The sequence below is a fragment of the Motacilla alba genome, chromosome 4 (genome assembly GCF_015832195.1).
Source record: "Motacilla alba alba isolate MOTALB_02 chromosome 4, Motacilla_alba_V1.0_pri, whole genome shotgun sequence".
Taxonomy (NCBI): domain Eukaryota; kingdom Metazoa; phylum Chordata; class Aves; order Passeriformes; family Motacillidae; genus Motacilla; species Motacilla alba.
This window is the reverse complement of record NC_052019.1, coordinates 44,981,849-45,003,810: the sequence shown is the minus strand read 5'-3', so window position 1 is coordinate 45,003,810 and position 21,962 is coordinate 44,981,849. Positions and strand designations below refer to the sequence as shown.

At 43.9% G+C, this 21,962-nt stretch overlaps 1 protein-coding gene across 7 annotated transcripts in view; it reads right to left on the bottom strand.

Annotated features, from left to right (window-relative positions):
* Positions 1–755: 755 nt before the first annotated feature.
* The window catches only part of SLC20A2 (solute carrier family 20 member 2), a 57,178-nt gene continuing 35,971 nt past the window's right edge, over positions 756–21,962 (bottom strand). For 4 of the 7 annotated variants that reach the window (XM_038135572.1, XM_038135570.1, XM_038135571.1 and 1 more), the window contains 5 exons: positions 21,654–21,857; positions 19,620–20,208; positions 8,803–8,988; positions 7,993–8,077; positions 1,808–2,426 (listed from right to left, as the gene is read on the bottom strand). In XM_038135572.1, coding sequence (XP_037991500.1) covers positions 2,262–2,426; positions 7,993–8,077; positions 8,803–8,988; positions 19,620–20,208; positions 21,654–21,857 — 1,229 coding nt within the window. In that variant the 3' untranslated portion in view covers positions 1,808–2,261. Of the gene's footprint in view, positions 2,427–7,402; positions 7,488–7,992; positions 8,078–8,802; positions 8,989–19,619; positions 20,209–21,653; positions 21,858–21,962 lie in introns of all 7 variants that reach the window. The other 3 variants (XR_005256765.1, XM_038135574.1, XM_038135575.1) reach the window with 3 other exon arrangements.

Sequence of the window (21,962 nt, the reverse complement as noted above, 5' to 3'; positions counted from 1 at the left end):
TCCCTCACAGCAGCTTTATTTATATATGTGTGTGTTGACAGACAGCCAGCTGTGTGTGCTGGGGGATTATCACATACCCCCAGAGCTGGCACAGCCCTCTGCATGCTGCCTGTGTCTGGCAGGGTGGCAGCTGCGTCCCTGCCGCCGGGGTGAGGGAACTCTGGTTTGCCTCTGTAGATAAAACAAGGTGGGAAGCTGCTGGGCCACCGGGCAGGCATTTCTTTATGCAAGTGCTAAGATAAGGTGAGCTCTTCCACCCTTTTCCACAGGTCCCAAATTTTCTCTGTGCATTTACTGACTGCTCTGGTCACTCATCTGCTGCCCACCCATCCCGCCCATTTGCCAGCACTATTTATACCACAGCTCTAGGGTTTCAGAGGGGTTGGAAACCGAGCACCACGGTGCCATGGCAATAGGGATGCTTCCAGAGCCCCAGAAAGAGAGCCAGAGGGAGGGAGGCAGTTGGAGGCAGCGAGTGCCCAGGGAATGTGTCTGAAGCAGCCCACAAGCTCCCAAACCTCGACCGAGAGACGCCTGTGAGCCAAGCCCGGGCAGAGCGAGGCTGGGCACTGGGGCTGCCAGGACAGCAGGAAGAAAAGGGAGGTTTTGTCAGCACCACACAGAGCATGGTTTGATCCCACTGACCACAGCACACAAAGGACAAAGGGTGGCAGATGCCAAGGAGTAGGCTTTAACTGCCTGGGGAGCCTTCCCATTACAGCTGAGTAACACTCCAAAAACGCAAGAGGCAGTTATAGGGGCTGTTTATGTTTTTATTATAAATTTGGTATGAATGACCAATGGAAAAATCACAATGGAGTACCAAGAACATTTTATCAAAATTTTAGCAGCATTTAAACAGTAATAGATTCCCAACCTCCTCTGGGCACCCCTTGCCCTTTGCCTCCCACGCATAAATCAGTAACCTTCACTCAAATGTGCTTTCCAAAGGCGTGCAGGGGACAGAGCTGGCCATTTTCCCCTGAGCTGCCGTGAAAAAAAATCTCATCCCAAATGCTGGTTACCATTCAACCTCCATCCACACAGGGCCAGGCTCCCGTCCCCTCCTTGCTGTAGGCAGCACAGCAGAAGGCTGGCTGGCTGTGGCTGGCATGGGACCTGCCAGGGCGGAGACAGCACCTGCTCACATCCTCCCCTGCATGGATCAGCACTCCCGTGGGCACCCATTACCTCCAAGCACAAATCCAGGGCTGAGCCCTCTCCCGCCCGCTGCTGCCCTTCGCTTCTGTACGCGGGGGCACCGTGCGCTGCACGGCCCCGCTCCTGTACCTGAGAGTGTGTGCTTGTGTCTGCATGGAGAGAAGCAGGGAGGCTGACGGGCTGTCCTCCCGCAGGGATCCAGAGCCGGGCAACCGGGAGCTGAGACTTGAAGGGGAAAGGTAGAAGGTGAGCAGTGAGATGGTCAAGTATCAACCCACAAAATGAAGTCAGTCTACTATCAGCTAATGTGGAGAGCCATGGGCTGCCTACTAAGTACGAGAACTAATTTTTTGTGTGCGCTTTTTTTTTTTTAAATTACATTAAGACATGAACAGTACTATCCCAGCCTCACTGGCCGGAGCTTGGTGAAACAACGTTGAATCAGAGGTGGGGAAACACAACACACGTGGAGACAACAACATAATATCGGCAAGCTATTCCCCTGCTTCTTTGGTACTTCCTAAACTTTCTTATCCAAAATATATAAGGGAAATGCACCATTTAAAAGTTACTGTTCATAAGTATTTACACAGCCATAACCATCACGCTATGACACACGAAAATCAATATGATATGAACAAAGTTATTTTATGAAAAGCACTTCTGCACATTTTATTTTGTTCCAGTATCTTAATAGCTTTAAAAAAGTCATGTATTACGCAGTCCTGTACCTCGCTTCTTCTTATATCAAATGGACAAGAAACATTTCCTAATCCATACTCTTCTTCAAAAGATTAAAAAATAGCCACCAAAATGATACACTATGTACAAATTTTACTAAATATTAAGTTCTAGGCAATTATTTTCACCCCACTGATGATATAACTTAGGTATTGTTACCTACTATATGCATATATATTTCTTTAATATATAAGAAATGGCACCACATCACCATGTCACCAATATGACACATTGTTATGTACAGTAGATAAGAAGTTAGGTATGGAAGATGGATCCTCTCTGACTGCTTCTTTCACGGGAACGCCTCTCCCATCGGTAGTAGCTCGGCCATTTCCCCTTTTCCCAGCAGAGGAAGCTCCTCAAATGTAAGGCAGGATCCCGTACATCAGCAGTGCCATCACGCCGGCGCTGAACAAGCCGGCCACCGGCACAGTCACAAACCAGGCCAGGAAGATGTTGCGGAAAAGGCGCCAGTCCACGGCTTTCTTGGAGCGGATCCAGCCGACGGCCACCACGGAGCCAACCTTGGGAGCGTGGGGAAGAGAGAGGGAGACAAGTTGTGAGGGGTAGATCTGAGCACCTGTAACATGCCTACGGCCACACCAATGCCAGTCAGCTGATACCAAGAGATGCCCTGAGATAAAGAAGCTCCTAAACATGAGAATGGCGCTGTTCTGGTGTGGTGGCAGGAGGGTGACACTTCCAGGGTACTTAAACCTTTGTTTTTCAATGTTGTCCTATTTTTCTTGGGTCTTGGGGTCAGCCAAAGGCAATAGAATATGTTGGTGAGTTTTTCTCTGCCCTGCTAACTCCTGCATGAGCCTTCAGTGCAACCTGACTCAGCCCACAGGGGAGAGAGCAAGTGTCCAGTGACTCTGGCCTGATTGCAGCTGAAATCAGGAAAACACCAGGAAAGCTGTTTTTAAGGCTCTGCTGGAGAGCATCGCATGGGGCAGGCCAGGACAGCTAGTGTGGCTCTTGTCCCACCTTCCTGTCCTCTTGCTGGTTTGGAATGCCCTGCCTGTTCTCCCAGCAGCTGCTGAGCCTCTCTGTGCAGCTCACAGCCCAGCACACAGCGCTGCCTCAAAACACCACATCCATATTGCAATACTGCAGGCTACTAACAGGATGGCAGTGGCAGGGTAAAAGCAGCTGAGCCCACCCTGTGACAGTGATGGTGGCTTGGCAGGGGGCAGAAAGGCAGTGCAGGCTTAGACCCAGTACATCAAACCCATCAATCTGAGCCCTGTGAGGAAAACAAACTCTTCTGGACAAGCGAGCCAAGCAAAGCATCCAGAACTAAAATCCTGTCCTGCAGACAAAGGCACCAGACTATATTATAGGCACACTAACTGTTCAGACACCAAGAGGATGGTGGGGAATGGATAAAACACCAACATATCCTTCAAAGACACAACTACCCGGGCAGCTGGGTAGGTGAGTGGTTTTGTAGACAAAATACACTGTGTTATGGGCAAAGCTGCAACCTCTTCTTCCTTCAAAGGTATTTTCAGTTTATAAGCTCAGGTATAAACCCAGCATATCAGTTTTTAAGAAAAAAAAAAATAGACTGAGAAGAACATTTTCAATGAAACATGATACAAAAACTTCAGAAAGACTACATTTTCTTTCTGCCCTGGGAGTGCTTTCCATGCTGTTAGCAAAAATAGTGTAAGTCTATTCAAAGTGCACGGTAAAGCAGCAAGAAATGTGGAAGAAATACTCTGTTTTGAAGGTAAGGAAACTCCAAGACACAGCTGGGCATGTGCTCCCTGAAGTGTCATCCCTGCCTCCCTGCTTATTTTCTTACTGGGAGTATCAGTCCCTGCCTATAGATCAAAAGATGGGTTGTTCCCCTTGTACAGAGCCAGGAAAATGATACATGCCAGGAGTACAGGGAATCAGGGAAAGATAGCATGGGGATATCAAATCTGCGTGTTTTGCTAACACCTGTTTAGCTTCTAACTGCTGCTTAGCATTTCTTTTTGGAGAAGTTACTTGTGGATAGGGTGCCTGTGATAAAACTAGGGAAAACTAAACTTGATATTCTATGACCAATAAGGTCTCTGTCGAAAGTTTGACCCAATCAGGAAATTTGTTAGATAATATTTCATCTGAATACTCCTGGAGTGAACAATATGCTGTTCTGCAATTAGGAAGCATAAGTGTGTTTAGGAGGTGGAGGTATATCTAGGTGAAGAGGAACCCCACACTTGTGACTGCATCAAAGCATTAACCCAAGGAAGCAGCATTTGGGTTCTCAGCAGCTCAGCTGTTAGGCTCAGCTTCACATTTGGCGTGTGTTACTTATTGAGCAAGCCTGCAGCCTACGTAACTAATCTCCGAGTTCTTCCTGAAATTTAAATGGTATCAGCAATGACGGCATTGGCAATCTGTTTTAAACATTATTAAAGTTTAGTTTATTAATAGTGATTTTTGATGGACTAGAGGTTAGGAGAGTAGCTAATCCTTGGGTGTAGGCACACTACACCTTCTGTAGAATTTCAGATGGTATCTACTTTGAGATTGGTTTGAACCAGTGCAGTTTGCCTTCAGTATGCTCTGCTTAAAGCATCACAGAAATGCTTTTGGCTCTCTTGTTCCTGTGCAAGGCTGTATAATAAGAACACACAGAACACGATAATTCAATCATAGCAACAGAGAATATTTTTCAAAACCGCAAAATCATAATGGCAAAATGGGGCTGACAGAATGACCTCAGCAAAGCCACTTTTGCAGAGGAAAAGCATTTAACTGCTGCACTCTAATTTTATCTGTACATGAACACACACTGTTACAGCTAAGAAATGCTTATTTCTAAATCTCCAATCTGAGAACAAATAACAGGCACTCTAAGACTCAATATGATCATTTGCCCACCTGGGCAGCAGAAGGGGAAGGTATGCATTCCCACCAAACTGGCTTCTCAGTGCTAAATTCCAGGGCAGGTTGAACTGGTACATTCAGACCCACAAATCCCTTTGGAGGCTGAAAAGACAAGGTCTTTCCTCCAAGCCCTCTTGACTTGGAGGCTTTCAAGGGTCTTTCCTCTCCCCTTGGACCTGTAGCAAAGATGAAGGTGCACTTCAGGCCCTCAGCAGGCACTGAGAGTGAAAAAGCTGCTTGGCCATAGATGTGGAATAGGCACATGGGGCAGTGACCACCTCATGTAGACCAAAGGCTCTGGTTTAGGACCAAAGGCAGATCCTGATCTGAGAGGGCTTGACAAACCTTCCCCAGCAGCTAAATGCTTTTATTCCTGCTACCAACCTCCACTTTGCCACCACATCTGCTACGAGATTTGAAAACTGCTGCTCAGAGCTTCATACTTGGTCTCCATTTTTCATTACAATCTACTGTTTCACCTCAAAAAGGTTTCCCTCCGCCTCATCTGTTCCATGCTGCTCCTTATTTGCCATCAGTTTATCCAGCTGCTGCACATTCAGGTGACTGACACCCCTTCAACAGGGCTTCCACTCAAGCAAATGCTATTTTGCAATGGAGCAAATATTGAGGAGAAGAATAATTCCCAATCCCTGATGCTGGAGGCTCAAGATTAGGTTCACCTCAAACCTGTTTTCTTTTGGATTTCTGAGGCAAAATAATTTTTCTGCTGATTTTTGAGAAGGCATTTTTGACTCAGTGCCTGACAGCACTTTCAGCGAGGCATTTTCACATGGAGCAAATGATATTTTACAATTCTTTTATTCCTTCCCTGGCCCTCAAAGAAAGCAAGGAATACAAGAATACATCAGTTATAAGCGTTTGCTTTATCTTGTGCTGCTCACTTAGGATCTTTCAACTCAGGATCTCATTTTGCTGAAACACAGAGTCAGTTATAATAGCATGACATCCCCGGAACAGTCTAATCCTATTGCAAAGTGGATCTTCCCATTAAGAATGATCCATCTAATGAGATACAGCAAGCTACAGGGAGCAGACACAGACTAACCACATTAGCAGCTTTTATGGAAGTATTTTTAAAAAAGAACTATTTTGCTCTGCAGTCAGAAAAGACCAAGCTTTTAGCTGCATTGAGTGAATGAATACCCCTCTCATTAGCTTCTGGCTTCCAAGACATTTTCTTTTTAAATTCAGTCTATTTGTTTGGACCAAAGTATGTTTTCTCTTTTACAACAGTTGGCTAGAAGTGTTTCAGGCACACAACTGGGATAATCAAAGCTGTATTATTCTCCTTGGCAAATTCTTCATCATGCATTTGATATACCAGTCAGCCTAAAGGGAGGTGGTTTCAGGCAAGCCTTTTTAAAAGTGGATAACATTGTTATTATTTTTCCCCTCCCTGCTTGATTCAGAGGAACCAGAGTTCTGTCAATGCCAGGAAATCTGAACAGCCTTTCAGGGTAGCTCAGTCTTGGCTGCTTCTCAAAGAGCACCAGGGTAGAAGAAATAAATGATTTTGCAATAGAGAAAGGCTTTCTGAAGAAATGGTTTGCACTAGAAAAAGGCCAATTGAACCAACTTTGGGCATTTTGCAGGATGTGTGGATTTCATTGACTCTTTTACTGGAAAGCAGGTCAATGTCACAGGCAAGGCTGCCAGGCTTCTTGCCAGCCTGCCTGCCATGCCATGGAGCAGTTATCCCCAGAAACCAGCCTGTCCCAGCCCCAGCCCCAGCCAGGGCTCCTAGCTCCCCAGGGTGCAGCAGTGAATCCTACAAGGACTGTCTTTTTTTAGGACTTGCTCTTGGTGGCATGCAATGACGCAGAGGGACTGTCATTCTGGGGTCTATGATTTTGGAGGGGCTTCCCCACATCCTGCCAGAGGGTGAAAGAAACAAACAGCTCTGCATGTCCAGGAGCTTGAGAGTCCATGGAGAAACAAAGGAAAAAAGACAGGATATTGGACCTGAGAATTTCCCAGGGAACAAAATTCCAAATTTCCATTATGTTCTTCCAGAAGTGTAAATGTCCATATGCTCCCTCACGTCTACAAGCTATATAAATGTCTTCATGACACAATTGAATTGTGCTCATTACCCAGCCTGTATCTATACTACAAAGTGCTCTTTAAAAAAAAAACCAAAAAAACCAAAAGAGCAAAGTACCTTGTTCAAAGGACTAATTACAAGGGCCGGATTCTGTATTACAATGCACAAAAGTGAGGACAAGTTGGTTTAAAAGAAGAGAGACATTAAAATATTAGCTTAATGATGTAGCAGTGTTTTTCATACAGGTGGTTTTAAAATACACGTAACTGGGTTCACACAGACTACGAATCTACGTTATTTTAATACGTCTATATTAGTTCAATACAACCACGTAGGGGTGAAAGATAGTCCAGACTTTTGTGCAATTAGTTATAACACTGACTTTGCCTGGCTGTACTGCCTTTAAAAGCGGGCCCCGTTATTTTGCGGTCATGGTCTGCAGGGCATGGCACAGTGAAGGCAATCTGCAACAGTCGGTATCTCCCAGATTTTGTTATAGTTTGTCCTAGTGATGTGATTTACTGATAGTATCACTGCAAACTCCAATACCTTGCAATGGGTGGAGCTTATTGGAATACCCACATTTGAGGCTACAAGTACCGTTAGCGCACACATTACTTCAATGCAAAATCCACTGTGAAGAAATAAAAAAAATAAAAAAAGAGAGATGGAAAACCTGTAGTAAAAGAGTTATATGCAGGAAATCCCATGCCATGCACTTATCAAGAAAGTCAAGTATAAATGATGAATGGTGCGCAGCCTCTGAACAAGGGAGAAATGTTACCCGACCAGGCTCAAATGGCACTGTCAGAGGAAACCAGGCTCTTCCTCGCAATCATTTGCTTTAAAATTGAGGTCAGGCTTTTTGCAAGCGCTGTTTTTCTTCACCAGCAGCTATGGAGTTTATGCTGTGGCCAATTCCAATGACTTTACTGTGACAACTCCAACGCATTTTCTGGAAGCCTGATTACTTTCCCACGTTGCTGGCGTGACCGAGATGTGCTGAGGCACCCCTACCTAACCATCCTCTGTCAGCGGCTGTTTTCCCCTCACCGTGCCATTATCCCTGGCTCGAGCAGCACAATTTTAAGATGAATAGTCCAGACTGCCTTGACTGCAGTCGCTGGGCAAAGGCATACCTTGCAGTGTGTAGTACTGACAGGAAGTCCAACATTGGAAGCTACCACAACTGTGAACGCCGAAGCCAACTCAATAGTGAATCCACTGCGGGAAGCATAAGAAAACACTTCACAATCACTCTTTGCATCAGCTCGGACTGATACCATGCAGCGTGCCAAAGTCTTACCCGTTTCTTCTTTCGACTGTTTTATCTCCAACTGATTTTTGGTCATGTGAGTCAGTTAAGAGAACAAGAAAGGGATGAACAATGGGAAGGGCACAGGCTAGTCATCGGCAGTACCCCGTCTGCGCGGCTCAGTGCGTCAGAGACCTTCACTACGCTACGCTGCGGTGAATCGAGCCTAATTAGTAATTCAGTTAAGCACCAGCAGAGGTCGAGTATGCATTAAAGTCAAAAATCACTGTAATAAATACATATGGGTTTAATGGTCCCAAGCACACTGGGAAAGCCACTGTAATCTTGCCATTTCCAAATTACCTTCTACCATGCTAATTAGGTCATCAGTAGAAGACTCTGCTGTCTGTTCATGCAGACCTCTATGCCTTAAACACATTCAGTATTACAGGGTTATCCTTTTTCCTTTCTCTCTTTCTTTTTCTTTCTTTTTCTCATGCTTTCTTTTTCTCCTTTTTCACTTATTTCTTTCATTTTTTTTTAGAAAGACGGAGAAGTCAAAGCCAGGTTATCATTAAAACCAAAGCACAGCAAATCCAGCAAACTGCAGTACAAACAAAATACTGGAACAGCAATTTCTCAGACTGGCTCACACACAAAGTTCACACAACCACAATGACACCTGTGGACCTACCTTGATGGTGTGATTGGAGTGAGGTCTTTACCCATAGTCTGGATAACTCTTCTTCCCCAGACCCAGAGGCCCACACAGATCCCAACACCTCCATAGAAGAGCAGCCAGATGGGAGTCGATGCCTCCTGCATTACGGCACCTTGCTCGTAGATAAGCCAAAGTGCGACGAGGGGACCGATGGCATTGCTGGAGAAACAGAAATGTGTCACCTGAGTCACAAAAATGCAGAGAGCTGCCTTGAAAGAAGTGTCTTATTTTCTGCACGATTCTTCTTCATCATGGGCGCAGCACTACTCTGACTTGACCCTACAGGCGATACCCTTTCTCACTTAGAAAGGGTGCAGCAGGAGACTCTTATCATGTTGCTTTTTCAGTTGTCACTTCTTCACTGATAACCAGAGCAAGGCCTGAAGGAAATTTCTCTTTTACAAATAGTTTCCTGAAATGTCAGAGTTGGTAGTACCTTGTTATGTCTGTTCTGCGACAAAAATCAGTTTCAGTGCGGTACAGAAAATACTATCTCAAAATTTACCAATTCAGGAGCTGTGCATCTTTAAAATTCAAGCATCAAATTAGCTCTTTTTATCAAAGAGGGGAAAATAATGAACAAAATTACCATCACAGACAAGAATATAGAAATATTATCTAGTTTGACAGCCTGTACCATCCAGGATATGATCTGAGAGCAGCTAGGAAGGTGACTTAGTTATCTTCAAAGGTGTTGTAGAGTGAGTTGGACTGGATCAGAGAGGAGCCTTTGGTGACACAGAGCTGGCGTAAGCCCTTTTTGCTGCTACTATCTGGGAAAACATTGAAAGTCAGCAACACTGACGTTCCCACTCTTAATGTAGGTCATCTGATACTGGTGTCTGGAGTCAGACTTCTGGCTCTGTTTATTCTAAAAAAGAATCAAGTTTCTAGACAGAAACTTCTAGCTAGAAGAAAAACTTGAAAGCCGGTATCCAATTACTTTGGAGGTTTCAATACTAAAAAGCAGATAAGAATTTAAACATCCCTTTTGTTTTCAGCTCTTTTACTAAACCAAGTAGCTGTTTGCCTTGCTGAGCAGCATTTATTCACCAGGTGAAGCAGTGCTATATTTATGTCTAAATAATAGACATAAATAAAGCGAGTTAATAAAGTGTCTCACAATATTGTCTCACAATAAAGTGAGGAGAGCAGAACAAACCTGACCAATGTCATTCCAAAAATCTGAAAACTATCAGGGAAGCTCTGCTCTTTGTAAACCAATGGGAAAGCAGGTCACAGCAAGCACCGCAGGCAGGACTGACAGCCATGCTCGCCCTGGAGCCAGGACCTGCTAAATTTAGTTCCTGGTTCCACTCCAAAGCACACAGATGGAGTAAGGGCCATTTTTAATGTCAAATGTTGTGCAAACCAGGCCACTGTATATGCCAGTTAATAATTTCCCTGAATCCTGTCTTTACCAGATACGAGGTGCCAGGGGCCGAGTGGTGATTGCCAAGAGACAAGGGTCACCAGCAGCACAAAGCTGGCACATCTCAGCAACACGAGACCCTCCTGCCTTCATCTGGCCCTTGAGAAATTGAGCTCTGAACCCTGAGAAGTGATCCTGAAGCAAAGTAATACGGAAAAACTTTTCCCTCATGAACACACACAGCAATATTCAAGCTGTGAGGGAAATGAAAATAGTTTAAAATGCTCTTTGCTATAAAAAAGAATTACTAATTCTTATGGATTTTGAGAAAGACCCTGAAAATAAATTAGTGAACTAACATGAATAATAAAATCCAGTGGGTTTGAAGACACTGGGTAGTACAATGAAGAACAAAAGACTGTAAATAAAGAATGATTTCCACTAGCTAAAACACTTTAAAATTCTGTTCTGATACTGTGCCCAAGTGAGCATTCAATTCATTCAGTTTTGCAAGGACAGTATGTGAAAAGTCCTTAGGGACTAAATGCAAGAATTATTTTACTTCCATGGAAGAAGAGATTATTGACTGAAGCATTTCTAATATTTTGAAATCAACCTGAAACTGCTTTTCCAGTGTTTTCAGGTGTGGATTAAATTACTTGCACATTTAAATGCCTTCTTGGGCACAGAAAAAGAAAGGTAATTCAATGTATGAAGGTACACGAATAAACTGATGGATGCTGAAGGATGGATAAAGGCAAACAATACATTGATCAGATGAATTAAGGCAAAACTGATCATCCCTTTTTATAGTGCTGTATGACATGGAAAAAAACTTCCCTGTTGAAAATAACAGCTACATTTGGAGTGAGCTCAGGCACTGATTCCTGACTGTTCTGAAGAGATTATGCATACGTATTTGTCAGTCTCAACATAAATGAAAAGGCAGAAAAGGCTTCCAAAACTGCAGCAGCAAACTGTGCTCTTCCACATCAAAACCCAGTTTTAATTATTTGCAAATGCTACACCTCTGTGAATTAACAAAGCTTAATCCTTGAGGAAAAGTTCTTATTTGTGGCAAGGGAAGACAAGGCAAAACTCTGCCGACTTATGCTCAGCCTCAGAGAATCCGAGTGGCTGATCCTGTCCAACAGAGCAGAAGAGAGAACACTGCTGCATACAGAGGCAGCATTTCTGATACTTCCTCTGTAAGAAAAGAAAGCCAAACAGCACTGGATGTGCAGGTGATAGGCTTGGAAAGGTAAAAAGGTAAAAACTAACCTCATTTTCCTTTGAGGGTGTCTGCATAACTGGTTATCTATACCAGAGGGACATTTTTCCTCTCCCAGTAAATCAGGTTCAATGTGACTTAAATGTTCAGCTCTTAGGGACAGTGGTATCTCCCAGCCTGAATATCTGCAAGTGGCTACAAACAGCAATGGTGGCTTGAATCTAGCACCATAACAGCTCTCCAAGGGGCTCCTTCAGCTTCTAGACTTGTCCAGGAGGTGCAGTCCAAGGGGCTTGTGGTGTCAATGCTCCATATGCCAATGGAAAGCAGCTCTAGAAGAAGCTGCTGCGCCTGTCCCACCATGAAACTGCCAAAAGCTTGCAGCAAATGAGTCTGACTCAGGAACTGCAAAGACTGTGATCTTGGTTCTGCACAGAGGTAGAAGACAAAAAGCCACTCCCAACAGCACAGTAAGAGAGGGTAAGGGAGAAACAACACATAAAAAAACCCCAGCAACAAAAAAGGCATTGTTAGATAAGACAGTTTGCTTAACAGCTGAGTGACTAACCAGATGAACCACAAGGATGCTGGCTAGACTGGGATGTGGCTTTCACAGTATTTCCCACTGGTTCTAGCTCATCTGATTCAAGACATGACTAGCAGGAAAGCAGACCTCAAATCTTCCATGCATTTGGCTGAGACTCATTTCACAAGTCTATTTTCACTAAGTTATTTTCTCTTACTCTCCCACACAGGTTTCTACTTACCTTAACTAACTCTCCTTTGTGCTGCAGCTCCACATCTTATCCATGGGAGTTTAGAGAAGAAAAAAGCCTGAGATGGTCACAGAGGGGCTCTGAACCCCCCTCACCCTCTCCCACCTATCTATATGTAAAATTGCCTCAGAAACTGAAGTGCTTTAAAGAATTTGCTTTATTAAAATTTGCTGTATTATCTAGCTATGGGTTTAAAACAGAAAATAAGCTGCTCCTGTCATGGTATTACTTCAATTTTGCACACCTAATACACACTTTTCCACTGAGCACAAGGGGGTGGCCAATAGGAGTAAATTTTAGGATGAGTTTATAAAATGTTATGGCGTAAGAAGCCCATCTCCTGAGTCTGCCTGCTGCAAAGTGTATTCTCCACATCCAGCACTTTCCCCCACCTCTGCTGGGCTCCCCCAGCCCGATCACTCGCAGGTCACAGGGCTTTGCAGCTGGGGTGCTGCACAGGGGCTGTCTGCCTTCCCTGGAGGTGCAGTGCAGGATTTAATGCCACCCACAGCAGTACTTGCACTGGCAGATGTGTTGCATGGTGGCTCACTGAAGGGCTGCTCCGTGGTTCTGAAGTGCTGCCTGACCCTCGTGATGATTTTGCTGGCGCTCTCGATTAACGTGAATTGGCACAATTCTCTTTTTCTGCTCGCTTGTGCCAGTTTAGAACCTGTCACACAGCATTTATAAAACTGTTGTGAAAGATAGCATTTGACAGTGAATGTGAACTATAAATAGAGCTGGCTTCTCCTCTCCCCTGTGAGACAGATAGTATTACCAACAAAAATAACCACCCCACATTCAGCTATCATGAGACAGGCTTAGAAATGACAGTTTCCCATGCACACACACACACGCGAGCAGAAATTTTTAAGTACTTTTGGGTCACAAGTCCAAGACCTTCTCTGGAGGAATAAGGACAAACACTTTTTTTTTTTTTTTTAGTAAAAAACAAGGGGCTTTTTCCCAGTCATTCAGCCATCAGCTGAATGCTCTGCGGCCAAACCCCATCAAAATTGTTGTAACATGTTATGAAGCAGCCACATTGCAATTTCCTTGCTGTTTTTTGAGGGGAGTAGTGAGTTGCTCAAAAAGAAAATCTAACTGTATTTGAAAACTCCACTCTGAATATGCTTTGTGAATAATGTATAGACTCCTTGATGACCATGCTTAGATTCTCTGCTGCCTGAAAAAGGAGGTTACTTTTTAGCCCCTTTTTCTAGTTGAGTGAAAGAATCTTGAAACGTACATTACCACAAACTAAAGCTGAATGACGAGCAAAACAGCCATCTGAGAAATCTGTATTAGGTGTCCAATATTACAAGTCTAATTACAAAATGTCCAGCCATTTGACTATTTCCCAAACCAGGATTTCACAAACAAACCTTCCACTGGGAAAATCAGTGGGATGATATTTCTAAATAGGCTGCAGTTATGTCTTGAGACATCATCCAGCTGAGCAAGAGCGAAAGAAAGATATGCTTGTACGTAGCAACAGGAAAAAAAAACATGCTCTAATCTCCAAGGTTATCAGATTATCAGGAGAGTTTTATCCTACTTCAAATAACTGGACAGCCTTGACATCTACCACAGCACAATAAAAGTGTGTCAGAGCTGTGCCCTGTGAAGTGCAAGCTTTGGGTGTGTTAATGAGTCAGGGTGGACATGCTTTTTATTCCTGCAGCTCATCTCTGTGTCCTGCAAATGCTGGCCCTGAAACCGCACCGCCCTGGATCCTGGAGGGTTGGGTCTGTGCCCACCAGCATCAGCTTTTCCCTGGCAAGCCCAGCCATGAGCCCTGCTCACAGAGGGATGGGGAGGGATTCCCACACCCTCTGGAGACCCCATTTCTCACTGCTCTTCTCTGACTTGCCTACATGGCACAACAAAAATGTCCTGTACCTGCACAATTAAGGACAGAAATGAAGATTCACATCTACTTGGGGCACGGGCTGGACTGACAGAATGGACTATTATTAAAAAGGGAAGAAATCAGAAATCAGGCTTCCCTCACTAAATACAACAGATAGATTAGCTTCCTAAATATTCTAAGTGATCTTGACTGCAGCTCTCAGGGAGGAAATAAGAAATACCTGTTTTGTAATCCAGCCTTACTATAGCTCCTTTAGACTCCTTATTTAGCCAAGAGGCTGAATCCCACTAAGCTCTCTGTGTGCAGTGAGATACTGGCAATGTTCTGGCCCTTCCCTCCTTTAATCCCATTGCCTTTACTTTAGGAAGAGGAGGAAAAGGTGAATCCTACTGCTGTTTGTGCACTCTGACCTAGAACTTCAATGCAATCTGTATGAAGGTGAGAGCAGAAAGCTCTTCTCCATGTATTTTGAGCAAGCACACATTTCCTAGTTTCTCAAACTGTTTTGCTTAGATATTAATTCTCTATCTAGTAGCAGTCAGCTTCCCTAAAACCACTGAAAGAATGTGTAGAAATATATTAAAAATATCAAATATTTTTACCATAGTTCTGAAATGGTTTTAAATCCTCCTATCAGTAATGTAGGCTATATTGTTTGGATAATAAGAGGCATTCTTCTCAAACTTGTGCCATAAATCTGTATGACATTACCTGCACACTCCAACTCCGATGACCCCTTTTTCCTAATATCTAAGCATGAATACGCAAGGGGAGTCCTGAAGTCCTCCACAGGAAATTTAATTAGAGCAGACACACTCCAACAATTTATGCAGCAGGAACTCAGGAAAACTGAGATCCTGTGAAATGACTGCAGGCAGGTTTCTCCTCCCTACAGCATCTACCAGCCAAACCTCAGCACTGCCTGTCCCTTGGCATGCACAGACACACACGGGTGGTGGCAGGGTCCCTGGTCACCCTGCCCAGCTGCAGCATCACACCTCCTGCCACCCTCAGGGCACTAAATCAACCCTCCTCCATGGCCCGAGTCCATGGGCCCAGGTAGCTGCCTGTGCTCACACACAGGTCATTTGACATGCCCAGGGTTTCTCCTGTGACAGCAGGAGCGATGGCCTGAGGCAGAGAAGGAGGGCAGTAAGGGACAGAAGAGGCTGCCCATTTATAGGAGAAGGAATCCTTGTGAGAAATGACTGAACATGTGCACGGACAGGTGCGGAGGAGTACAAGGCTCAGGCTTTCCTCACAGCATAAACAGCATATTTCACTCAGCAAAACTTGCACTGACCTACAGCATCTCTCTGTGGGTCATCCTGCTTTGATGGCAAGAATTCAAGGAATAACAAGCTCCAGAGATTGCTTGAGCAACCAACAAAAGCATCTTCCCACTTGCTAGGATGGGACTGTGGGGCAAACACACTGCTTGCTCATAGCTTTCTCACTGCCAGCCCAGTAGCAGAGCAGCCACAGCCACTGCTGTGCTGAGCACCAGAGAAAACATGACTCCCTGTTCCTTTTAACATACAGCTGCCCCAGCCAGGATTCCTGCTGAACAGGGAGCTCTGATGGCTACAAACATCAGCTCCTACAGCAAACATGGCTGATTCCACTATGATGCTAAAAAGCATCATCTCAGAAGAAACTGCGGTCTAAACTACCCCATGAGTTAGTTAAGAATTAATTCTGCAGTGAGGGCAAAATCCTGCTTTAACTCTTCCAGGTCCGTGGGTAAATCCTGGACAAAGAAACAAGAGAGATCTCTGTATGTTCTGCCCACCAAAGTGCTGTCCAAACTATATGGGGCATTTTTTATCCATGAAGTTTTTCTGAGCTGCATCACCGTTCAATCTGTACCATATACCTCATGCTTAAATATGCTCCAAAACAGGTCAATCATTTACCTCACAATCAACTGCAGTTTTTAAGTTTCATATTAGTTTTTTGGGGTTAGCAATCCATTCTAACCATGTCCAAAACAGCCTGCCCATCTGCCTTTGTTTTTGAGAACAAGTTAATTCAGACATGCTTCCAGACTTTAAAACACAGCACAAACCCTACAGCTTCAGCAACTGTTCTGCTATTATGTTGTTACACAGGTAGGCTGCTGCAGCAGCAGCACTGAAGTTCCAGATGACAATTCCTGCTGAATCAGCCTATATCTACAGAAAAATAAGCTCAGTCCAACTCAACCATAGGTGCATATAATCCCTGCTGGCCAACAAAGCCCAGCCTCCTGGCCTCTCTGGAAAGCTGGCTCTGAACAAGCATTTAGAAGCTGGCAGTTCTCCTTGTGTCACGCTCCTGGCCCAGGTCTTTTTTCCATCCTGCCCTTTTTATTCTCCCATTGCCCTTGCACTGACCTGACGCACTCCCTTTGTGCTCGGCTGCTGAGCCAGTAGGACCTGCTCACTTGGCGCCGCTAATTAAGTTCAACAACAACATTTTTTTCAGCGGTTCTGTCCCAACACATTTATTTGGGATTTCAAATTCTTTAGATTTCATTCAGCCCATGTGCATGGTGGTGTCACAAGGCTCTTGGCCCGGCTCAGCTGGTCCCAGCCCTGGAAGGGCTCCAGCACCCTTGACACAGTGCACATAAGCTTGGAGGCAGAGGCAGGAGAGGATGGTCCGAACAAAACAGTCACCCAAATAAGGAGCTACCATCACTCCCTTCTCCTTTTAACACACAGCTGCCCCAGCCAGCATCCTTGCTGATGTCAGCCTGAACATGAGCTCTGATGGGTACAAATATCAGCTCCTACAGCAAACATGGCTGATTTTGTTATGAAGCTAAAAATTATCATCTCAGAAGAAACTGGGGTCCAACTACCCCATGAGTTAGTTAAGAATTAGTTCTGCACTTGAGGGAAAAATACTGATTTAACTCTTCCAGGTCTCTGGGTAAATCCTGGACAATGAAACAAAAGAGATCTCCATATGATTTTCTGTCCACCGAAGTGCTGTCCAAACTATATGGGGCATTTCTTATCCATGAAGTTTTTCTGAGCCGCATCACAGTTCTGTATGTACTATGTGCCCCATGCTTAAATATGCTCTAGAACAGGTCAGTCGTTTACTTTGCAATCACCTGCAGTTTTTAAGTTTCATATTGGCTTTTTATTTTTCTCTCTTTGCTCCTGCAAACAGCCTGATGAAAAATAAATAGAAAACATGACACAAGAGTAAGTTCCAGGATATGGAAAGAAAATGTTGCCGTCAAGTCCAAAAAAAACAGGTGTGGACAATGAAGGTGCTATCCTAAACATATGAGTGAGGAGCTTAAAACCAAATGCAGAGGAAAGCAGGATTTTAACAACAGGATTCACGGCTGAGGACAAACATTAGAGAAACAGCTTGACAGCAGCACCTAAAATGAGCCAAAGGAAAGTGTACGAAGGAGGGAGATGAAAAGGTAGCAGTTGTCAGTGGAAGATGGACTGCCAGGGCTTACTTTCTTACGTAAATGTGAACAGAAAGCTGTGCTACTCACCAGGTTCTACTGCATCACTTTTCAAACAATGCACTGCCTTTCAAGGTCTGCATCTCTTCATTCAACATTTGGCAGAGCCAAGACATCTTTTGCTCCACTAGACAAAGTCTGATAAAACATCTCTGCTATACGATCCACAGGATAAATATCAGCATTCCCAGAGAATTTTATCTAATAAATCTTCTAGGCATAGGAAGGGGTCTTTAATTTAATTCTTTAGCTGGAACTCAGTACAATTGCAAGGATGGGTTCCTATCCAATCCTAGACACATGAGCACCTCCCTGCTTTTCTACCAGCTTTGACAAAATGAAGCCAACTTGTTCTTTAGTTCTGCAATTATATGAATTCAGCTTAAGAAGATGTTTTGGAATAAACAGCATTTAATAAAAACACGTTTCCTGACAAATTTGATAGGATCACCAACAGAACTAGGGATCTGAAAAACACTAAAAGCATATGAATTTTCAGGAAAGGATATTGCTACAGTAACAAGCTAATCCAAATGCAAAATTCTAAGGGAATAAGGTTGTAAGATGCAACAACACATACAGCACAGAGTCTGAACTTTGTATTTCATCCTGACCAGCTCCTGCCAGCACCAAATTTGATTTCTGAACTAACTGCATCCTTATAGATCACTTCTAACAAAATCGACTGCCCTTTCCTCCTACACAACATGCAAGTGATGCTTGCATAAACATGTGAGTCCTTGAGGAGTATGTATAAGTATCACTTGCAGGGAATAAAGGAGCTGTGACACCTGCTGAGGTAGGCTGTGAACTTTCTGCATAATACCCTGGTATTTCACAGGATACATTACAAGAAATATCAGCAGCCTTTGTCCTTATCCCTGTGTTCCCTTCAGCACTCACTACTGGCCACTTGCAGAGCTTGGATATTGACTCCCATGGGTCTTTGTTCTTGGCCAGTATGCTTGGAGCAAAGGTCTTTAACAACAGAGACCATCTGAGAGGAAAGAAAGCTACACCACTGCCCTCTGATCCAGAGGATGAGGGGCCTCTGGACTCCTTCCCAGAGCCAGATCCCTGTGGATACCAAGGAAGTACAAAAGGCTCTTCAGACTCTTCAGAAAGCCCTGGTCTGAATTCCCAGGATGCAGGATGGACGGGGAGCAAAGAAACATGTTTGTAATTGTTTTCACTATGAGATACGAGTTAAATTAGGAGGCTGACAAGAACAAGAAGCAGTAAGTGTTGTCCTTGTAGAGTGGGACAGGGTTTGCCCCGAAGGTTAAGGAGGACAATGACAATTATGAATGCTGTAAAGTCCTGCTGAAAACACTGAAACCAACACCATCAGGGCATGGCTGACATGGCAAGGGTCCAGCAGGAAGAGGACTCAGTACAGCCCCAGCCACAACCCAAATAAGGACAGCTGCTCCAACAAGCCACTTGAGAGAATTTCTCAGGGGATCTTATCATGATACTGGAAAAAGCATCTATTAAATACCAAATGGATTGCTCCAGGTCTAGGGAAGAGGCAACCTAGCCAAACCCTAAAGGAAAAATACACAGCGTTCCCAGCGGCACAGCAAACCCACCCAAACTGCTCTTCAGCCACATGCCACCGAGATGGTGAGGTGCTGTGTGACAAGAGTTGAAATTAATCTAATGGTAAAAATAGTCTAAACCTCTTGTCTATTTCTGATTTTGCAGTTAAAATAGGCTGCAAATTCTGCAAGGCTGGGATTGTCCTGTTTGCCTTTCCAGTGGCTGGCATGTTGGGTAGAGTCTCAATGCCTCCGAGATTGCCAAAATTAAAGGTAAATTAAACAAATTACTTTACAGTTATTTGGCAGCAAATAAAAAAGATTTTACCCTTGAGAAGAAAAGAAACCATAGACTAAGCAGTGCAATTCCTGGAAAGCACTGAGGACATTGACGATACACAGCCCTGATGATGATCATCTACCTGCAGAAATGAATGTGCTTTCCAACCAGCAAAGCTGGTAAACCTTGCTCCACGTACTTGAACTGCAACATTGCTGGCTTGTGAGATCTCATCCTCTTACCTGACATCATTGCCTCCATGGGCAAAGGATCCAAAGCAGGCTGTTAAGATCTGGAGGAAGTGGAAAAGTAGATGGACCTGAGAGGTGTCTTTCTCTTCCTTATCCTCTTCCACAGGATCAACCGGGGGCCGGTTAGGATCTGCGAGTTCCGAGGCCAGCTTCATTTCCACCCCACCTTCCTCCGCCTCAATCTCTGCCTCTGCCACCGCGTTGCAATAGCTGGAGTAGCTGTCATAGCGGACTCGCTTCTTGGAGTAGGAAACAGTGTCTCCCACCAACTTCTCACTGTCTTCTGGAGTAGATGTATCCGCTGCCTTAAAGGAGGAATGCACGGGCATGCCACAAATAGCAGCAGTGTAACAGGTGTAGCTGTTGTTGCGCCGTAAGAGTTTGTAGTTGTTTTCTGCAGTGGGCCTCTCCTCGTTGGCCCTGTCCAGGTGTATTTTGTGGAGCAAGTCTTTGTATAAACCTGAGTCCTTGTGCACAGTGTGATAAACGTGGCCATCGCTCCTCACGTGGCCATCGAAGCTGAAGGTGCCATTGGAAACAGGTGATTTCACCGAGGTGTGCGTCACCGAAAACGCCCTTCCTAAAAAGGCAGAGATTCAGAGGTTTTGTCTACACAAAATGCAATACAAAAGCCCCTTTCCTCCAACACAAGACAATAATGTGGCCAGCATCTGAGAATACAGGACAAAGAAGATCAATTTGCACTACATGCAGTGAATAAACCAAGATTCAATTCACTGCAAAATAAAGTCTCTCATCTTTGGTGCAAAAAGAGCTTTGTTTCAGTGCTGAGCCTCCTCAGACATGCTGCATGACCTCCAGCAAGTCACTTGGGATCAGCTGTTCGAATGTGATACTTGATGGTTAAATCCTCAGGTTCTTTGAAAATATAAATTTCCATTCAATTCCTTTCTTGTAAAGCAAGCTCTGCTCTTTCTGAGCTTTTGTCTACATTGAATAGGAATAATTAGGATTTCTGAAATGTGGTTTACTGCATTTTCATACTGGGACTTATCCATTTAAGAGACATTTAATTCATACTCATTTGTTTAGGAAACAAATGCTTTTACAAAGCTTTTAAAAATAATTTTAAAAAAACAAATTAAAAAATCCACGTTCTGCAGAAGTATTTCCTTAGCTATTGCAACATTTTCTATATACTAGTTCTATGAACACGATGATGTATATCCCAACTGTACACATTTAATGTTAGCATACGCTGCAGGACACACATCAAAATGTATCACAGGTAATATTTCTGAAGAAACTGTCTTTTTCATTTCCTGACTTCCTGGATTTTCACTGTGCAACATTCAGAACTGGCTTTAGCTATTTTTAAACTGGAAGCACACACTCTAAGGGCTCCACGTCATGACTTATTTGATTTTGTAAGAATCAGTTGAATATATTAGGCATTTATTAACCAAATTACAGGGCTTTGTAGATGTTAGCAAAGTGATATCAAAGTCAGCAGACCACTACGTGGAGGGGGGTGTTCCCACCACGTGGCAGAACAGAAAGAGCTTTATGCACAAGTCTACTTCTTACAAATATAAGTTCAGAAAACAATGTGTGACATTTTTCCAGTGGACACGCTCCAAGTGTTCACACATTTATCAACTGAAGTCCAAATCTTTTCATCTCCTTTTGTAGTATGCTAATCATCTTTATGCTGAATTTACCCTTCATACATCAGCAATCTGTGTGCTCTGTATTTTTCCACTGCTTGATAGGATGGAAACACCATTAAGAATACAAAGTAAAGCAATGCAAAAAGGCAAGTCATTTTTTTTCAGCTTCAGTTTCTAAAACTGAAATACAGCCAAACAAAATGTAATTGATTTTACGTCCTCTCCAGAAAATGTCACTTGTAAATGAGCATCTTTCCAAACAAGCACCGAAAAGGGATTAGAGATGGAAATTCCAAACCCCAATTTACTATTTACAGCAGAGACCTACTTGAAGCTAAGAAACCTCATTGAAGCAGGAAGAGAACAAACCCTCCAAGTTGTCTTAGCTCCTTACCATAGGGTACACGTGGATGGTTTCCATTTGCAATATTATCTGATGCCCCAGCAGCTTCTGTTACTGAGCCAGTAAGGGGAATCGTGCTCTCATCAGATGCTTTGGCACCAGGAAGCTCTTTAAAGACTGGTGTTTCTTCATCCTGAATTTTATCAAGACTTTCATCTGATATCCTTGACAGTGCAGCATCTTTCTTTAACCGGCCTAAGGAAAGAATAATACTGTAATTTTAAACCCAACCTATGCCTCTTGTAACTTAAGTTTCCACTGCTTGCATCAACAGCATGGTTTAACTTGGCTACAATAACC